The sequence below is a fragment of the Xiphophorus maculatus genome, chromosome 18, assembly GCF_002775205.1.
Source record: "Xiphophorus maculatus strain JP 163 A chromosome 18, X_maculatus-5.0-male, whole genome shotgun sequence".
In the NCBI taxonomy this organism is placed as follows: Eukaryota; Metazoa; Chordata; class Actinopteri; order Cyprinodontiformes; family Poeciliidae; genus Xiphophorus; species Xiphophorus maculatus.
The window spans coordinates 11,838,706-11,851,149 of NC_036460.1; the positions used below are offsets into that span (position 1 = coordinate 11,838,706).

A 12,444-nucleotide genomic window follows, 5' to 3' on the forward strand; every position below is an offset into this window, starting at 1 on the left:
CTTTTTTCTGTCTGAGATGAGGAGTGTTTCTGTCAGGCCATCTTTACTTGGAGCGCAGGGAAGTGCATGGAAAAGATGTAAGTCTCACCTTTCGTTCTTCTGGCGATCACTGTGGATGATCTGTGCTGGAACCTCTTTAGGATTTCCACTTCATCGCCACTGGGATGGACAAATGCAAGAAAGTCTCAACCTCAAAGTATGCAAATAGTGCATACTTTCCTAAATCCAAGCATATCTTATTGTAGATAAAAAATAGAAATTATTGATGTGAACCTTTGGTGATAAATTAGCGTCTATTGGGTGAAGATTTTATGTTAAAAAATTATGCCCTCGATTTACTGTGAAATAAATGTACAGGATGTCATTGTGATGATCAGCTCCAAAAAGGCCCTTTAATGTTGTAGGTACAGAGGCTTGATCCACTCCTCATCTCATCATCTTTATTTGAATGATGTTAACAGATAAAGTATCCAAACAAATCAGATTAGATTAAAGTATTTGCATTCATCTATAAATCCAGATATTTTAATATCATTCCTAGGACATTTATTGACATTGTTCCCATTGAAATCTAGACTTTTCCATTCACTTTAAAATGAAAACATAGGAGCAGTTACATCATGTGAAGAGTGCAGACAAACATTCCTATTAACCACACATTCTGAAACGCACTAATAGAAAAGGTTTATTGGGGAAATGACAGGCCATTTATTTTCATTTTTCTTTCCCTGCTGCTGCCCTCCAGACCATGCCACCCTGGATAAAAATCCAATGCTTTTATTCTATTGTCCAATTTTCTGGGTTTGTGCTTGAGAAGTGCTCAATAAATAAAGGTTTGTTGATTTTCAACCACACCATTTGACAGTCAAATATTCCATAATTTAGATTTGTTCCTTTTTTTGTGAAATTCTCCATTTAAAAACACAATTTATCTGCTGTTTTCATATGAGATCTTTGGATGTTTCTCTCAACTACAGCAACACTGGATCTCTTGACCTGTTCTAGTCTTTTGCTTCATGTACATGAAGTTGGGTCAGCAATTAAAAAAATATATATTGAAATCGCGAACATTCCCAGACCAGCTGAATGTAATTAGATGAATTTGTTACCAGTTTGAATAAATACATGTAGTCACCTGAACTCAGAAGTGCAAAAAGTTCAGAGGATAGCAGCTTTCAGTGACTGATTTCTCTTCTGATCTACTGCTTCTCTCAAAAACACAGACTTTCCCTGTTGAATCAAGTTTTCTCTTGTTTGTAGACAGAGTCTGAAGATGCTTTTGAGTTGAGGATTAGGCTTAATCTGCGCCTGGGGACCCTGACTCCCTGTGATCTTTCAGAGTGACAAAACAGCACAGACTCCCATGTTAAGGAATAGTCCACTAAACTCCATGAGTGAATTAAAAACACACATTGATAATTTGAAGAAAAAAAAAAACACTTACGGTAATACTTTCTGTCAGTCTTTCCTTCTTCAAGCCTCAAAAAGTTTTTTTTAAAAGGTTTCAGTTTTAAAAAGTCTATAATTTACCTGCTGGAGTACAGATGGAGCAAGTCAGAACCTGTCAGAGACTGGATCATACATCTGGTAAATATTTTCCAGGGGGATGAAGAATAACCTACAGTGGTCACATCGAAAATTCATTCAAAGGTACAAATCAAAATCACAACTCAACAGTGCAACCTAGAGGCAGAACTGCTCAACGACACACAGAAGTAACAGCAATTAAACAAAATGTAACGAGCTCTCATTTGATCAGCCACCACAGATGGACACAAAAAGAACACATTTATAATTTGACAGAAAAAGAAATAAAAACAATTAAGGACCACTATGATTGTTTAAAACTCAAAGATATTGGCTGTTGCAGTTTGTTGCTTTCTGAAACAGATTCATTTATAGTTTATGTGCATTTTGTTTTTCTTGTACACCTCGCTCCTTTTCTTTTCACAATATTTTTCAGTTCAAAATTTTAATATTACATCCAGCCAGATGAAATGTTGTGATATATGATTTTATATTTGTTTTTACTTGTTTTGAGGAGAATATATACATACCTGTATATATTTTGCAGTGTGTATTCTAAAGTTTCTAGTTAATAATCCAGTTTTTTAGTATTTTCACAAGAAACTTTAAATAAGAGAAAATTAAACTGTTCATGTTAGTCATTTTTGTTTCCTCTCTCATTTCTCTGCAGGCTTTGGCAAAAACAACTAATTGTGCGGTTAGTTTAGTAGCAGTTCACTCGATTCTGGACCTGCAGACATCAAAACCTCTTTTACATTTTTTCTATCAAAAACAGAACCAATCTTCTTGTCTCCACAGAAAAGTTCGCACAAAGAAAAGAGACAGAAACATCAATGCTCATAATGAACAATTTCTCATTAGATATCTGGGTAATCCTGAAGTTCAGGCATCACAAACATGTTGGAAATAAACTACTGAGTTAATTTTCCAGAATTTAGAGCAAAGGCTTCTTCCTGACATTGCTATTTCTAACAGTTTAAGAGAGATGTTTTCTTTTTATGATTGTAACTTTGGTAGCACATTTTAAGTATTTCATGTTGAAGATATATTGCTCAGGGTCTTTGTCCGTTTTGTGTCTATGAACAACACCCCGAGGTCATGAGAACAGCAACATATGAGCACAAATCTTTCTGTTATCTAACCCAAAATGGCACGTGGAAGATTATTAGGGAACCTGTCAACATGAAACGCTAAAAATATTCTGGGAGTGAGGTGAGGTCCTGATATCAGACATCCAAACCAAACATTGTTACTTTTAGGATTTCTGAACAAATATAAACACTTTATTTGACTCAATAAACTATTAGGTAACCATATTCTGCAAAATGATGCAACCTCCCGGAGGACTTAAGTTATTGTACATAATTACTTTATTTTCAGGTAAGCTGCTAAAAATAAAAAAATCCTTTACTGGAAACAGGCTTTATGTTGCAAGAAATGTGAAAATAGATGACTAGCATGTCAAAGGATACAGAAAAATAGGTAAATAATACAACAAATATTATGGATAAATGGTTATAGATTATGGATTATGCTATCAATAAGAAAATAAATATATTTCAGGGCTTCAATACCAGACCATAGGGGTGCTATAAAGCTTTCTATGCCTACAAACTAAAATATTCAATCATAACATTCAGTAAAAATAGCTTTTCAATAGAAGGAAGAAATTTAGATAGTTTCTTAGGTGTATTTTTATTTACTCATGAAAGTATTAATCAAAAGCAAAAAAATCTTTCTTCCTCTTGAGTAGTTTAAAAAGTTTTTGATTGGTTTGAGATCAAAACATAAACACCGAATAAAGCTGTGTGGGTGCCAAATATTTTCTTGTATAAAATCTTTTTTCTTGGATGAAAAGTAGGATTTAAAGTAAATTTCTAACTCAAATTAAAGAGATGTCTGTATAAATAAATATCCGGTTGTATAATCAGCCAACTAAAGTTTGATCTAGGGAAAAATAAAATAAATTAGTTTTAGAAAAAACAGCACAAGCTAAGGTGTTGGAAAGAAATTAGATAAATATCATATAACACATGAAAGGGTGCTGACACATGATGAACTTGCACATTTCACTGTGTACTCTCACCTTTCTGGTGCTAATTGTAGCACTTTTTCACAGTTTGCACTCCCACTTTTGGCCATCATCATCCAGGCATCACGTGTTAGTCAGATCTGAATTCGTCCTAGATCAATATAAAGCGCTAGTAAACATGAGGTCAAATAAAACAGGGGTCATTCAGGGCCAAAGGTGGTGAGGAGAAGTCCTGTATAAAGGTGGCAGCCGTGGCAAAGGACAGGCTGCAGCAGCAAGCAGGTGAGTGGAAATATACTCATACAAACACAGATGGCACAAACTGACTGCTTCTCCTCCCATGTGTCAGGTGCTGAAGTAATTCCACAGGCTTTCATCAACCACTTTCCTGACGGCTAAATACACAATAATTTGCTTTTTCCCATCTTTCCAGGCCAACTGACACTCCTGGTTTCATCACCTTCTACTCAGAATGCAAACTTTGGCAGCTTTGTGCGCTCTTTTGTCACTCCTCTTTTCTGCTCATGCAGATGTTGTGGAGCGTTTTGAGGTTTGTTTCTTCTCCAGTTCCATCCAGATCTCAAACATTTCAAAAGTATGTTTGGCTGAAAGTTTTCAGGAAACAGCTGTTATGTTGTTCTTTCCTCAGTATGTGCCAGAATGCATGACTTACTTTTATAAGGCAAAGGTGCCAGAATGGGGAGCGTCCACCCCAGGCGCTGCCCGTCTGTGTCAGCGCTTCGTCAACAGGTAGTTATATGAATGAATGTCTACTCTGAGCACATGAAGCAACTCTGCGCTAAATTATTTTATTGTTCTTTGTATCTCCATGATCATGTGCAGCATGCTGGTTTCTCTCCTGATGGCATTCAGCTTTGTAATCATGATCTTTGCACTTTAAGGTTTCATTTTGCCACATTGTATGACACCAACCATCGCATTGCTGTCTATTCTGCGTATCAGTTTGAGCCCAGCAGTGGAGGTGGCAGGGAGAACAGGTGGTTTGTGGAGCCTCAGGTGACACACAGCTTTACTCTGTTTGACCTAAACTGTTTGATATTGTCAGAATTGTTAAGTAGATGTTTAAAAGATTCTATCCAAAATAATTATTTCCATGGTCAGCTTTCTGTTGACATTTTAATCCAGTCTGTACTTTATTCCGGAACAAAACTTAATGACAAGTAAACACAAAATTAAACCTAACCCTAGCCCTAATGAAAAAGTAAGCTTTTTATTAAGTCCCTAAAAGGTAAACTTAATTAATACATTGTAATCCCTGCTTGTTTAGCTTAGTTGATTAACCTAATCCACCTTTAAATGACTTTTACACATGAATAAACATCTTTATGTCCCAGTTCCCATATCAACCACATTTCAACATCATCTTTTCCATTTCTCATCAACAAAAACTTTGCTTCGTCGAGGTGGGATGGCTTCGAAGGAATCCACTGCATGGTTTACTATTTGATTCCTTTTACGGTTTTTATGTTTTGGTCTCTGCATGTTCTGATGTGCTTTAGCTGGTGAATGACGGCTGGCAAGCTGAGATGAAGGATGGATACTGGCTGGGGCAGGACTACCCCGACATCTACCTCGGAGAGAAACAAGCTCTGAACGAGGACTACACAAACTCTGGCTTTGACCGTGGTCACCTCAACCCTAACGGACACCATCCAGGTAGGAAAGACCAAATACTGGTGTTGGATCCTTGAGGCACAGTAGGTGGTGCTATGGCACCAGAGACACAAGAGACAGTATTTATTGCTTCAGAGCAGAGCTTTCATATATGTCCTTTAAGTTACTTAAGTCTTAAATATTAACTGTGTTAAGATGAGAAGTTCTGTGATATAAAAAATAAGAATGAAAAGTTATTTAAAAGGTGTGTGAGATACATTTTGTACAGTCCAACTGAAAAACAAGCAAATGTAATGAGGAAAAAAGAAAAATCAATAACGCAATTGCATCATTGCACTTTTTTTTTTTAGCATTTTTATTAAAAAAATACCATGCAGTTGTCATTAGTAGGAATTCTACAGCATCCCACATTTTGAGACCATTCTGAACTTTTACCTTTTTTTATATACATGGATTTATTTGTTGATTTTCATGCATGCTTGGATTTACCGTGATGCTAAAATATCACCATTTGTATGTTTTGGTGTTGAAACTGTTGACAGATACACTATATTTGAGGTTAAACGTACACTCAAGAAAACGTGTTGAAATAATTTTAGATTATTTTTTTTTACATGTATATCCTAAACAAATTTCTCTGCTTTTAAGTTGAATAATGAATGATTTGAGTCAAAACTCATTACTTTTGCATGGATTCTCATGATGTAGACAAATATGTTTCACAACCAAAACACGATAAATCAGCCAAGCATGCAGCCAAAAGTTTTTAACAAAGTGAAGACATTATTTCCTGAAGATGATCTCAGGCATTGCTGACATAACACTGTGCCCATAATGCAAATGTTTGTTTTTGTTGTCAGAAACCAGCAAGTCTTCAATTCCAACATGTAAATCATTGCTCCTTATAAACATTGTTGTAGTTTAATAAAATACTGGTTTTAACTAAGCAGAATAAAAAACAAAACCTCTACTTGTACATTCCAGACACCATTTTTTTTTTATTTTGGCCATATTTACATGTGTAACAGTTACAATCCCGAGGTCTAGGGGGGTCAAGGGTGGTAACAAAGTGCCCAGAGAAAGAAATGAAATTTGAAATGGTATATTTCAAAAAATGCACAAATACAGTACTACTTAATCAAATTAGCACAAAAGAACTAACAACCTAAAGAGGGTTAAGTGAACCTCCATCAATTAAGCAAAAATTACTAAACAGGTCAACGCAAACTAAATTCAGCAACACTGACAGATAAAAAGGTTCTCTCAAAGTTTAGGTAAAACTAGAACACCGCAAATAAACCAACAGTCTTGAAGAAATTCCAATTGCTCTACATAAAAAGTAAATGTTTCTCTCAAAAATGTTTTGTATTTGTATTACAAAACATTTTGCTTTAAAAGAAAGAGAAAGACAGATTGAGCCTGATAGCCACAGCTCCAAAGATTTCTTCACGTATTTATGACAGGGGTTTGAAAAATATTTTTAGTCGATATTGGAGCAAAAATAATGTGGAACACTGTAAGCAGTTAATAATAGTCTATTTGCCAAGAGCAGACAATAGCTAAACTCATTAAAATGAGCTGAAAATAAGTCCTTACCAACCGGCTACCTTACTGTCTTTTTTCACTTACTCCTCTTTCACATTCCCACAATGGCAAAACAATGAAACACAATTATATTTTTGCTCTGGTTTCTGTGATCAATTTAGAATATGTTTAGAATTACTGGTTACTTCAATAAAAATCTTTCTTTTCCAGTGCCCAGTCGTAATGCCACGTTCACCCTGACCAACGTATGTCCCCAGAACCCCAAAATGAATCAAGATGCCTGGAGGATCCATGAGTCTGACCTCACCACTCTTTTCCTTGAAAAGTGCTCAAAGGCCTACGTCCTGGTTGGTACTGTGCCTTCAGCAGACAACTGGATTGTCAAAAACAACGTGAAGCGCGTCAACATCCCAGACTACGTGTGGAATGCCTACTGCTGCGTGGACAACAACGACCAGCCCATTCAGAGTGGCGCTGGTACAGCAAGAAACACAGACGAGAACTATGTTGTAAAACGTTCACTGGATGAACTGGGCGCCTTCCTGCAGCAGTTTTCCAATGAACCAGTGGGGGAGCTGTTTTACAACAACTGCAGAGCATAAATAATTGGCAGCTGAAAATCTCAATGTGGCTCCCCAATGTTTTAGATTCCAAACTATATATTTGAACAACCAGCCTGAAAATCAAACTTCTGCAGCAGCTTAATCCTGTTCAGATTTTTAATGGGGCCAGGGCTTACCAGCTTTCACACAAAATCACATTACAATCCAATTTAAAATTAGATTAGGAATTTAAGTATTTAGAATGTAAATCAGAAATACTAAGCGTATTTTGGCATAATTACAACCATTAGATGGCAACAAAGTGTCTTCAATATCATCTTTTGTACATGTGGATTTGCATCAAGAGCTTCTGATGGACATCAAAACCCAAAGTGGCTTGATGTGAATTCATAGCAATATTTATAGAAAAAGAGTTAAAGCTAATGAAACAACCATTTACCTATTTACCAAGAATCAAAATTAATAAAAGCATGTTTCACTGGACTTTTATGACTGATTATTTGTGTCTAATTTGAACAATCAGATGCCAGTGGAAAATACGGGCACGTTATAAGAAGTTCAGAGTCACCATCTATAAATTTAATTGTTAATGTCACTCAGCACAAAACCAACAGGCTCAGGTCTACTTCATAAGCCATAAAAGAAGATGGTGGCTGTACAAATATTCTGAAATAATCCAGCACACACAATGTTGGCTGACAAACTGGGCATTGATTGGTGTCCCCAGGTGTTGTAAGGTTTGAGCTAGACCAAAACACAGACAGAAGTACATGAAAAACATGATGAATTATAATATAAACAAAGAACTACAGCGAAGCATGTGGTTTTCATATTAATCTTGGTCTTTTATGTATTTGAAGTGTTGCTTCCCAGGCTGGAAAAAACCCTACAGACAAACTGAATAAATTTATTAATGAATTGTGTGCTGAAGTTTTAACTTGTGGATTTTAAATGTATTCTTCCTACGTCTGATACATAATTTTTATTCCATGGACAGGGCTAGTTTACAAATTATCTATATGGTTGAAGTTGGATATGTGGAGGTGATTTTAAATACTGAATGCCAGGCAGAGAAAAAACTAAGACACCTTTTGTCAAACTTTGAGAAGTTTTGACAGGTTGACAGGTGACCTCCAGAAGAATGGTCTTGTTGGTTATAAGGTCTACATACTACTATAAACAACTGTTTTACAGGAAGTCAAATGGTTCCTATTCTCTGCCTCGTGCATCCAGCATCCTTTGATTTTAATTTTAAAATATAACTAACAAGGACAGAATCTTTTTTTTTACTTAATGGGTACAAAAGGCAGAATATCCTCAGAGAATTCAAAGTTTGATTCGCGTACTATGTCTTGCTGCGGAAACAAATTGTTTTTCTGTTGCACCTGCAGATCTGCCTGCTCAGGTGGTTGCAGCTGCTGCAGTTGATCAGCATCGTTGGAGTGTGGTAGTGCTGTTGGCATTCCACTACATCCATGTTTCTCATCTGGAGGAAAATGTAAGTTTCTCCTCCCTGATCTTGGATTAGAGGTGAACTTTCTCCTTGGTTTACAGCATTGTAATTTTTCACCTCTTGTTCTGCTGTAGTTAGTGATTTTGAAATAAGAAGAAAGTTGTTGTATCATGCATCCTCCAAGACTGTTGCATGGTTACATCACTTAAGGTGTTGAGCAAATGATAAAGTTCTAAATGATTCCGAAAACAATAGATCACGCGCTTGCACTGATGGTAAATGTTAATTATTGGATGTGTTAAGGAATGGAGCACATCTGTGTCACAACTCCAACTCCCAACTTTAAATGAGCCTCCAGAATTTCAGGATATGTGTTGAAACATCTTCAGGAAAAACTGAGTGAAAGTCTAAATACCTTCAATTTAAAGCTTCTATGTTTAAATTGAACATAGAAGGTTAAAAACATGAATGTTTTGGCTACTGGCATTTATTATATAATTTTGACTTCTAAGAATATATTTTTATAGGCTAACATCAGCAGGAGGTGATTTCAGTGTTTTTTTTTTATTTTTTAAATGAATTGTGATATAGGTGTCCACCTGTATAAATAATAAAAAACATTAAGATATCCATACAATTGGTGAATATATGTAATCTTACTCAACCTACATGGAATCGAGCATAAAAAGTGAAAATGTTTGCACAGTATGTCCACTTTATAAATAAATGTTTTTGATAACTGCCTGCCTGCCTCACTGAAAACAACCTGATCATGAGCTTAATTTCTCTGAGCTATGATTTATTTTTTATTTTTCAACCAGATATTAAGTCATCCAAAAACTATGACTAAATTAAAATGAGACATAAAAGAGTATAAAAGTGTACAGTTTTAAATGTATGAACTTCTAGGGTCAAAGGTTATGTTTTTATGTCTTGGAGAAAGAAAAGGTAAAAAGGAACTAACATTAAATATATTTGCTAAAAAAAAAAAACTTTGACATTTCTGATAAAATATAAAGCTTCAACTTTTTTCAAATTATTTTTTGCATGCAGTTTATTGTCACATGCAAAAATGACTTCCACAGAAGTCATATAGTCCCTTTTTCAGAAATCTGACCATCCCTTCTACAGACATTATCAATGGCTCATTTTCTCAACAACAGAACATGACAGAAAGGAAACCATTAATGATTAACCATAGCTGTATATAAGAGTCTGTCTGCACATTTTCTTCATTATGAGAGGCAAATTTCTGCTCCCTGCCAGTCAAAGAAAAATCACTTGGAGATCTACAGCTTGCACAGTCAGTAACTGGTTATCTCATAGTTGTATCAGTAAACTAAAACAATTTGTAGGTTTTCTTCTCACTTTCAAATTCAGGAAAAACAGATTCATTCCTAGCTCTCATCAAAAGAGTTTTAGAGCTTTTAAGCTTCTGAAAAGGCTGTAAGTTTGAAATAAGAGTTTCTATTGTCAAATTCATGGAAAAATCTCAACCCAAAAACAATATTTTGAAATGTGACTGAGTACTCTCTAAAAGACAACTAAAACCAAATAGACAGTTTCTACATTTTTAAGCAGCCAAAATATCATCCCTGCTTTCAGCTTGAGATAAATAAAACTAGAAGTATTATTCTAAAAATTAATATTCAACCCTATAAACAATTATGGCACTAAAGACGATTAAAAACACTCAGTTTGCACATCAGTTTATTACAAAGTAAATTTTATTCTAAGTTAATTGACTATTGCCATTTTTTGATCACTTTTGATGACAAATCAGGCTCCTGTTCACTGGAATTTTTCCATAACCTTGTCAAAATCTGGGGAAATTCTCTGTATTTAAGAAGAATATTAGTGCCTCAACAACCAGTTTGAGCCTTGCTGTAGAGCATCCATCCATCCATTTTCTAACACCCTTGTCCCTAGTGGGGTCGGGAGGTGCTGGTGCCTATCTCCAGCTAAAGTTCCGGGCGAAAGGTGGGGACCCTGGACAGGTCGCCAGTCTGTCGCAGGGCAACACAGAGAGAGACAGGACAAACAACCACACACTCACACCTAGGGAGAATTTAGAGAAACCAATTAACCTAACAGTCATGTTTTAGAACTGTGGGAGGAAGCCGGAGTACCCGGAAAGAACCCATGCATGCACAAGGAGAACATGCAAACTCCGTGCAGAAAGACCCCGGGCCGGTAATCGAACCCAGGACCTTCTTGCTGCAAGGCAACAGAGCTACCAACTGCGTCGCTGTGCTGTAGAGCAATGTTTCTCAATTCTGGTCCTCAGCCTCTCTGCCCTGCATGTTTTAAGTCAGGAATCCTCAAATCCAGGGCTGGAGGGTCAGTGTCCTGCAGGCGTGTTGAACTAGGGACACATCTAGAAGTTGCAGGCCCTCCAGGACTGGATTTGAGGATCTCTGTTTTAGTTGTTCCTCTTCTGCAACACGCCTGACTTGAATAAATAAGTGATTAGTAGGTTTTTGTAGAACTTGATGGCATGCAATTGAGGTCATGCAATCATTTGACTCAGGTATTCTGGACCAGAGACACATCTAAAATATGTAGGGCAGCGGTCCCTGAGGACTAAAACTGAGAAACTCTGCTGTGGAGACAAACACCATCTGTATTTTCAGGTGGAATAGGGTTTTTCTGTGGATTTTGTCATTTTAACCCAGTAGAGCTCTCTCTGGTGATAACTTAAGAGAGTACGGCTGACCATAAAGCACCTGTACCTTCAATCGTGCACATTGAATTCAAAATCTTGAATCTGAGGTTCTGAAATCTTCTAAGTCATGTTGCAACCAAATGAGCCACTGCTTGATCACTTGTCTCCTCTACTGATGCTGAAGACTTTTCTCTCTCTGTCTGAAAGAAATATTTAAACTCACAACTTTAAGAACCAGATAACAGTCAAGTCTGGGCACAATTTGGAAATGTGTGCGCTTCTGCCCAGCTGTGAGCTTTTCTCCACTGTGGAGTGGAGCACATCCCAAATTCTGCATAGACTAGATCCAACCATGGTTTGGAGAGCAGCTAATTTGTAATAATTGTTCATACTTTGGTACGTTATCATCTTTATCATACAGTACATGTTGATCTTTATGTTTGACATTTGACAAGATACATTGGGAAACATACTTCGACCAATGAGGCTGATGTTCTTGGATATGGAGCACGAGAAAAGAAAGAAAAACAGAAGCTTATAAAATGAAGGCATTGGGTTCTTCAGACAAACTTGCATGGACCTGTTCAGAAACATCATTCCAAACATGTTTTTCTCTTTGGTACATTTAATCCCAGAGGAGCAGATATGATTATCACAAAGGCCCAAGGGAGGAGGGCAAACAACAAGAAAGTGAAGTATTGTGCAGTGTGCTGCTGCACGACTGCTGACAGGAACTCGAAAGAGGGAACACCTGACCCCTGTCCTGGCCTCACTTCACTGGCTGCCGGTATATTTTAGGATTCATTTTAAAATTCTTATGTTTGTTTTTAAATTACTACATAATCTTGCCCCGGCTTACCTCTCTGAGCTTCTTCACCCATACACACCTTATCGGTCTCTTAGGTCCGCAGATCAGCTGCTTTTGGAGGTACCGAGATCAAGAAGGAAGCTCAGAGGGGACAGGGCTTTCTCTGTCATGGGCCCCAAATTATGGAACAACTTGCCTTTGCAGGTCAGGGAGGCC

At 36.8% G+C, this 12,444-nt stretch overlaps 1 protein-coding gene across 2 annotated transcripts; it reads left to right on the forward strand.

The window, feature by feature from the left end:
• Positions 1–3,759: 3,759 nt before the first annotated feature.
• LOC102228045 (endonuclease domain-containing 1 protein-like) lies at positions 3,760–8,225 on the forward strand. 2 transcript variants are annotated; one of them, XM_023350956.1, is made up of 7 exons: positions 3,760–3,841; positions 3,993–4,109; positions 4,209–4,309; positions 4,462–4,576; positions 5,080–5,236; positions 6,950–6,984; positions 7,066–8,225. In XM_023350956.1, exons 2-7 carry the CDS (start codon positions 4,032–4,034, stop codon positions 7,339–7,341), a joined length of 762 nt encoding a protein of 253 aa, XP_023206724.1. In that variant the 5' UTR covers positions 3,760–3,841; positions 3,993–4,031; the 3' UTR covers positions 7,342–8,225. The 2 variants fall into 2 exon arrangements, with proteins under 2 accessions (XP_023206724.1, XP_023206723.1); XM_023350955.1 differs by having other exon boundaries at positions 6,950–8,225.
• Positions 8,226–12,444: the final 4,219 nt, after the last annotated feature.

Bases quoted from the DNA above. Each gene is read 5' to 3' on its own strand.
- LOC102228045 (XM_023350955.1), top strand. From the start codon at position 4,032: ATGCAAACTTTGGCAGCTTTGTGCGCTCTTTTGTCACTCCTCTTTTCT. The intron at 4,310-4,461 runs GTAGTTATATGA...TTGCACTTTAAG, and splicing joins TGTCAGCGCTTCGTCAACAG to GTTTCATTTTGCCACATTGT. The intron at 5,237-6,949 runs GTAGGAAAGACC...TTTCTTTTCCAG, and splicing joins CCCTAACGGACACCATCCAG to TGCCCAGTCGTAATGCCACG.